The following is a 7,420-nucleotide window of genomic DNA, read 5'->3' as shown; positions in this document are numbered from 1 at the left end:
GGGGGGGGGGGGGACTGACCTGGAATTTGGGAGTTTACTTTCAGCTGTAGAACTGCCATACACAGAAAGTTGTCTTTGGCAATTTGTTCATTCCCCTCCCAGTGAGATGTAATTCATTAGTGAAGTTTCTTGTCAAGCATTAACTCAGAAACTGGGATGAATCTGAGACAGAAAATAATTGAGTAACGCTAATGATGTAGTAGTCCAACTAGTGTGGATAAAGAATAGTAACAAGGTGTTTTAGTACTTAGCCAAGATACCAGGGTAATGTCAGCCAATAAAATTATGTCATGCAATCAGTGGTAGGGTTTGTTCAATGCAAACTGACAGTTTTGATTTTTAATCCTACTGCATGCAATAACAAAAGATCAGGAAGGACTATATTTAAAAACAGAGGAAATGCACTGAGTCCACTAGAAAAGCTCATTGCGTTGTTTTTTCTCAGAGCTAGATCTCAAATGAGGTGATGGCTGCATCAATGCTGAACTCCTGGAGCTCCTTTTCCCCTTCCTAATGTGGAATTAACCTCTGAAATGACAGCAGAGCTGGGACTGTGGTAGAGACATCTTACAGTTTGGTTGTATTCCCACGATGGAAACATTACACAAGCATTTGGAATGAAGCTGGAGCATAGGGGAGATGCTAACTCTATCACTGAATATGCAGCAGAACAGGTTGACATAGAGAAATATAGCCTGCTCCAGCCCAAAAAGGGCCCATAAATCTGGCTCTCTGGAGGAGCTAGGCTGGTGGGCATGTATTTTTCCTCTTTTGAGGCCAATTAGCCTGTTAGTGCTTGCCTTTGGCCAGAGAAAACACTATTTGAGCTGTGCTCCTTGGGGAATTAGGGAGGACAGAGGGAGGAAGCTGCCCAGCCCTGTGCTCTCTGCTGGGAGGTGATGGCTGGCCATGGCGAGCTCTGGCTACTCCCCTGAAACTGTCCCCTTTCAGCAATGGGTTTCAGCTCCCATCATGAAAACATACCCTAATCTGACCCTTTCTGTAGGTTATTTGGAGTGTTTCTGGTACTCAAGCAAGTGTACAATTTTTTCTACACAGCCATGTTTGTAGGTTACCTTCTGGGGGTCAGATTAACCACCAGCTTTAATGAGCTCTGCTGACTTGCCCCAGCTAAAATTTTTTTCCTCAAAATCTATCATCTATTAAATGTTTTAATGCTTAAAGGCTCTTAGCCAACAAACAATCAAGCTAAGTTCAACTCCAGGTTTGTTTCCAGAGATTGTAAGGTATTTCATCTCTTTTGGTATTAATATAGGGCCTAATATAGCAGGGCTATCCTCCACCTCTGAGGTTAAGATCTCAAAAGGGTTTATGGAGTCCTTAAGCCCAATTACTATTTTCAGAGTGCCTTGAATTAGTGGAAATATGGTGAGATATTCAGGGCTTCTAACTGTCATCTTAGGAAGACTTAGGTTGTGAATCCAAAGTGATTCAAAATGGTCCTGCCTTAAAACTGCCCCACAGTTGCAGCCTTTACCCTGTGCTAGTGCTGGCACCAGGGATGGGGAAGCCCTTCCCTGGCTCAAGGTGCTGAAATGGGTGAAGATGAAGCAGATCCAAAAAATAGCATTATTATGCTGAACCTGCTCTGCAGACATCTCCTTCACAAGAGAGAAGGGGGGAAGTCCTGAGGCAGGGGAGGTGAGAAGCTGGGGTACCTCTGATTTAAAGTGGCTTAAGCTATTGTACACCAGCACTTCAAGATTTCCACATCACCCACATGTATTTAATGCTGCTAAAATGCCATTTGTAAATAATAGTATAAGTAGTATAAACAGAGCTGTAGCTGACTGTGTAATTTATGTCCATGAAACTATTTACATGTTTAAAAGTGTGCAGATGGTGGTGTCTTATGCTAGATCAGGATCTTAATTATGCATAGTTTGAGATAATTGTGTAGCTTTAGCTTCATATCTCAACCTGCTAATTCTAACTACTAAATTAGGATTCAGCTACAATCCACGTATGTTTAGCTGAACTATTTCAATTTGTTCCTTACATTAAGTAATCAGTGATGAAAGTGTTGCAATTAATTCTGCTCCTATATTCTGGTTTTCTGTGGGAGAGGTCTGAGTTCAACACATTCATATGACCAGGTGAATTCAGGCAGTTATGTCCTTGCACTTTGCTGTGTGATTTTTTTCAGTGGATATAAATGGATGAATGTTCTGGATAAATAATCTGAGGAACAAATAAGTCCCAAAGTATCTTCATTTTTTTAAGGAGTTTATTCTTAGGTTACTGTGCTAGCCTGCATTTTGTGGCTTTCATTTTCTGTTTCCTGTCTTTTAGAAGCATGCACTTAAAAATTAACTGAGAAAGTACCGAACTTGACATTTGAAACAAAAAATGTGGTGAAGATCACATCTGCAGTTGAGTCTATGATGAACAATCCAGCCTTTCTCTTAATCTAAAGTTTACATGGGTGGAGTGATTATCTGCTTACAGGTGCAGGAGTTTAACTTTGTTTTATTGTCCCCACAGATGAGCACCATGCCAGGACTGCCCACAAGGCCATGCTTCTATGACATTGACCTTGACCCCATCACAGAGCAAGTGAAAGGATTGTTTTGAGTGTGATGTCCAAATTCAGGTCAGTCAACAGCCTCTATTTTCCTGTTTCAGCTTGGAGGAGGATGTTTGTCTCTAATATGTATATAAAAAAGGTTGTCAGGAGTTTATCTAGGCGCTAGTTTCATTGAGGACTTCACACAGTTTGGGGGGATTTGAGGGACTATTTCATAATGTGCACTTTATCACATGGGTTTCTTGTTTACTGCATGGTGGCTGGCACTTTGCTGGTGTGCACTGATGGTGCCTTTTGGATTTCCTGGCTCTGTCAGTTTGGCATGAGGAGGAACTGGGTCTACAGTTGTACCGCTCTTGGCTATGGAAAAAGTCAGTCAAGAAATCATGTCATGTTACTCGCCTCAAAAGAAATAATCTAGTTCATCTTTGATATTATTCTCATGTGGCAGCATGTTTCTGTCATTACCTAGATATCAGAGGAGATGTTTCTCAGCTTATTTATGAGCATTGCTTTGGTTTTTTTCCTGATTGCTGTCATCTCTCTCAAATGGTAATAAGCATTTCAAGAATACAAATCTGTCCTCTTAGACTGTCTGTTTTTCATGCTGTGTTCTCTCCCTTTTCTCTCCCAGTTCCCCTGGCACCTCCTCCCCTTCTCTTAGCACTTAATCTTCTCGGTGTCCTGCTTTAATTTTGTGTAGCATATGTTCCGCGCTGCAAAATCCAAGTTGTTATGAAAATATTCCATACTACTCCCTTTTAACCTTGTAGCATAAGTGCAGTAAGAGAGGATGTAACCCTGACTGAAACAAAGCATGCGTATCTGTGATGGGACTCTCTCCCTTCACCCAGTAAATCAGTCTGGAGACTAAAATGGTTACTTTTACCCAGAACAATATTTCTGTGAGCTAATACAATGGGACCCCAGATTGGCCACAGCTTTGAGATGGATAGGCCCAGGAGCTTCAGTCCTGATCTAGCAATCCTTGCCTACTCTAGTTTGAGAGAAGCGGCTTTCATTTTCTGATTCTGTGTTTTAACGGGTAGTTTGGAGGTGGGGAGAGGTTTGCACAACCCAACAAGATCACTGTTCAGACCAGATTAACTGTTCACTTGCCCATACTTGAATGTCACAGCATTCACATAACATCTGGTGAGAACAGATTCTGCCATTTTGTGTGTACTGATCAAGTGAAAAGCAGTTAGCTTGAAAGTTAACCAGCATGCGCAGGTAATTACTAGCTTATACCCAAACCATCATGGACTATTCTGTTGTTGGGAAGTGCTTTGCATACCACTTCTTGGCACATATCCTGCTCTTGTTACTGATATGCATTATATGTCTGATGGCTTCATGCATACATATTGATTCATCATGTGTCAGTGATATAATTACTTATGAATCATTTGAAATGACTGTAGAATCCTAATGTAAAAATCTATATCCAGATTCACATCACCTGCTCAGTTGGGTGTTTACTGCCTAGTCTTACACAAATCCATCCAAACCATGGATTGGTGAGTTTTGAAGAACAATGATGATTAAGCAGATTAAATACTCTGTTCTGACTGTGAAGGTCTTTCATTTGAAGTTGTGCATGAAATGAAAATGTTAAACTTGGCTTTTAATCAGTGATGGTGTTTTCTCAGATATAAAAAGAAATGCTAACGAAGTCACAAAAACATAATAGGTAGAAAATAGTGTATATATCCAACTGTTAGTAAATAATTTTAATTTCATTAGGGAGCTATTGCTGGCATCAGGCAGATGAATCAGTAAGTTTAAGCCTTTTAAAGAAAAAAACAGCTTGATCATATCTATTTTTCCTCAATATAGGCACATACTCACCTGCGTTCCTACCTCTAACAATCTAAATAAATACCTTGAGAGTACTGTAATACCCATTGAGAACTATACGAGGTAGTCAGTGTTCATGAGCTCTAAAATTCACCCAGTTCATGTGTTAGATTTGTACACTTCTCATTTTGAATAAAGAAACAATACGCCCATATAATCTTTACTCCCAGCTTTCTGTAGAGAAGTTTAGTATTACTCTTTGCTTTCACATATTCACTGAAGTGAACCCACACTGTAGCTGATACTATGCTTTGAGGTATTTGTGGGTTTGTTTCTATGAGAGCAGATTGAGGGATTTTTTTTTTTTTTTCAGCTTGGTTTGAATTCTTTTCTTAGGGTTTTATTGTACAATGTAAAATTTCTGGTAATACGATATTGTGCCAACTCATTAGGACTGATTCAAATCTTTAAGATGTGGTAATTGAAAAACATCTAGAGATTTGTGGAAGAGCTGCAGATGTTACATTATAAACATGCGTGCAGAGCTGAGAACAGTTGTTTTAGTGTGCGGTTTATGTTCTCCTCTGCACTGCCTGGCTTCATGAGTCTTGTGAAAGAGATACAGGCAAAAGTTCCTGCTGCTAGGGTAGCTGTGTGGGGCTCTTTCTGAGCTGAGACACTGGATGTTGTTAGCCCCTCTGATTTTTCTCCACCACTTCACTGTGTTAATGAAGCAGATGCTAGTTGTCACAAAAAGTTGCAGGTCATTAGAATATACTCTAAAAAGTCATACAAGCAAAAAAAGTCGTCTCTGTTTTTTTCTTTTGACAAATAGCTAATACTCAAAACATGTAGGAGCTAGTAGGGACAACATGCTCTACTAAAAAACTGAAACATTGATACCTGGACATGAACCCAAAGGAAATATGGCTAGTTCATCACTGGCCACTATCCTATTTAAATTATACTGCCCAGTTTATACACTAAAAGTTGAAATTATTTCTTTAGGAGCTGTCTGTAGATAACACCAGTCAGAATAAGACTTACATGGAGACAAGTCTGCCAGTAGGAAGAAGTATTAAAAAAAAAAAAAAAAAGTTATCATTTGCACAGTGAGGATAATTTATAAACCTGACCCACTCTGCAAAAGTAAAGTCCACTAAGGACCCTTGTGAGCTCTAAAGATCCCTCTAATTTAATCAGCAGCAGCAGGTGCCTGCTCTTACTGTGCCAGTTTGGCTTCAGGTGTTTGGGTTGATGTTTTCCTCGGTTGGTTGTGACTTTGTAAGGCCATGGCTGTCCACAGTTGCAGATATATTCTTACACTTGTCTCCTCTTCAAAACTGGCAGAGCATCAGAATGATTGTAATACACAACACTGCTATCTTGCCACTCTCAGAACTTTTCTGAATGTGAGAGGAATCCCAGAGCTCTGACTGTGAGCATTTTCATGGCTGTAAAGAAGCCCATGAGGGGAGGACAACGAAACTGATGTCTTTAAATTGGAAACTACTTGATAGATGTTTTCATCTTAATTCATTCATATATGGATAGAAGGTGTTTGAAGACCTTTCCTTTACATCCACAAAACTGGTCCTATGAAACAGAAATCTGACTTTTTAGTCTCATTCCACAGTACTAGGTTTCAGTCAGCAGCAATTACTACAATTAAGTACAGTCTAAAGTCCATATTTTACTGGAATATGAGTATTGATTTTTGTTTCTCACCTAGTAGAGTTATGCAAATAAATAAATGGGAGGTGCATGTGGCATAACTAAACACATTTGTTATGGTTAAGGCAAAAATACTTAATTTCAGTAAAACACTGCTTTTAGGTTGTGATGCTTCTATTTTTTTTTTTCTTTAAAGAAAGCAAAGGTGTTTCTTGTTTCAATGCATAAATTCTTTATCTTTCTCATTTCAGAAGCCTGGAAATTAAGAACTGCAACTTTCCTGTTTCCTGCAAGGAGACAAAAATGAATCTGAAATATTCCTGTTATGTGTCTCTGGAGGAATGTCAAGATAGACCAAAGAGCAAAAGTTTACTCTTTCTTCAAACTATTTTTTAGGATGAAATATAGTTTTAAAAAAAAGGCAAGCTAAAGTTTTTCTCACTGTAGTGCAGGAAGCTCTCTGCTGGGACTTATGCTTATTTGTGGTTAAAATGACATTAAAAAGACAGAAATTTTTCACCTTAGAGTTTTCATCGTTTCTCAGAAGAGTTTACGGAAGTATTTCCTTTATCTCAGCCATCTAAAATCTTGCATAAACATGATCAAACCTATTTCTCTCTGAAAAATACGCTTTCACTCCTGGAATTCAGGAGCTGAAACTACACACAGATTAACTGCACATTTTTGAGTTATCATCAAGTGTTGCTCTGGATGCATTTGGGCAACAGCCAAGCTTCAAGCAAGGAAGATATTAAGCAGAGAAAGAACAGAACATGTATTTTGTAAAACGTTTTTGATATATAATTTGTTTCCTTGTTGGGCAAAGACCTTTTGAAACACTTAAGCCATAGCTGTCTCGTATCCATAGGTGTCTCTATCCAAAGTGTATGTTACAGGCTCTCCAGCTGATTGTGTGCTGCTTGTGGTGAAGCTGGTGGTTCAGAGAGGGCACTGCTCCTTCTGAAGCCCTGTCTTGCTCCTGTTCCTGGCTTATGGAGCCTCCTGCTGTGCTGGCTCCCGACCTAGATCTTTTCTCATCCTGTTCCTGGCAGTACACAATGCCCAATAACTACAGAGTTAGTCCATCAAGTAAGGATGCGACAGGGCAGAGCTTTGTTCTCCTTCATTTTGCAAGTTTTAACCACCATACTTGTAAAACTGGAGTGCGTTTCTTTTTGAAGGGGGTATTCAAACAAGGTAAATCCTAAACCGCGTGCTTTAATTTACCTCAGTAACTCATCTTGTTTGGTTCTTCCTCAATCTGCAGCAAAACAAGCCTTAGGCACAGGATATTGCATTTAGCTTTTAAAGCTGCTGCTCCTCAGGAAACTCTCACTGACTGTTGGTTCCTTCAATAACAAAAAATGAAACAGAACAATAGGTTGAATTGAGACAATA

The 7,420-nt window shown here is 39.4% G+C and overlaps 1 protein-coding gene across 4 annotated transcripts in view; it reads left to right on the top strand.

The window, feature by feature from the left end:
• MTHFD1L (methylenetetrahydrofolate dehydrogenase (NADP+ dependent) 1 like) overlaps positions 1–6,437 on the top strand; it is a 151,065-nt gene extending 144,628 nt beyond the window's left edge. For all 4 annotated transcript variants that reach the window (XM_026846002.1, XM_026846001.1, XM_026846003.1 and 1 more), the window contains 2 exons: positions 2,506–2,614; positions 6,274–6,437. In XM_026846002.1, coding sequence (XP_026701803.1) covers positions 2,506–2,595 — 90 coding nt within the window. In that variant the 3' untranslated portion in view covers positions 2,596–2,614; positions 6,274–6,437. The remainder of the gene's footprint in view (positions 1–2,505; positions 2,615–6,273) is intronic.
• Positions 6,438–7,420: the final 983 nt, after the last annotated feature.

The sequence above is a fragment of the Athene cunicularia genome (genome assembly GCF_003259725.1).
Source record: "Athene cunicularia isolate RWA chromosome 3 unlocalized genomic scaffold, athCun1 chr3_part1, whole genome shotgun sequence".
Lineage (NCBI taxonomy): Eukaryota > Metazoa > Chordata > Aves > Strigiformes > Strigidae > Athene > Athene cunicularia.
Note: the sequence above shows the minus strand (reverse complement) of the source record. Positions and strands in the feature narration are given on the sequence as shown.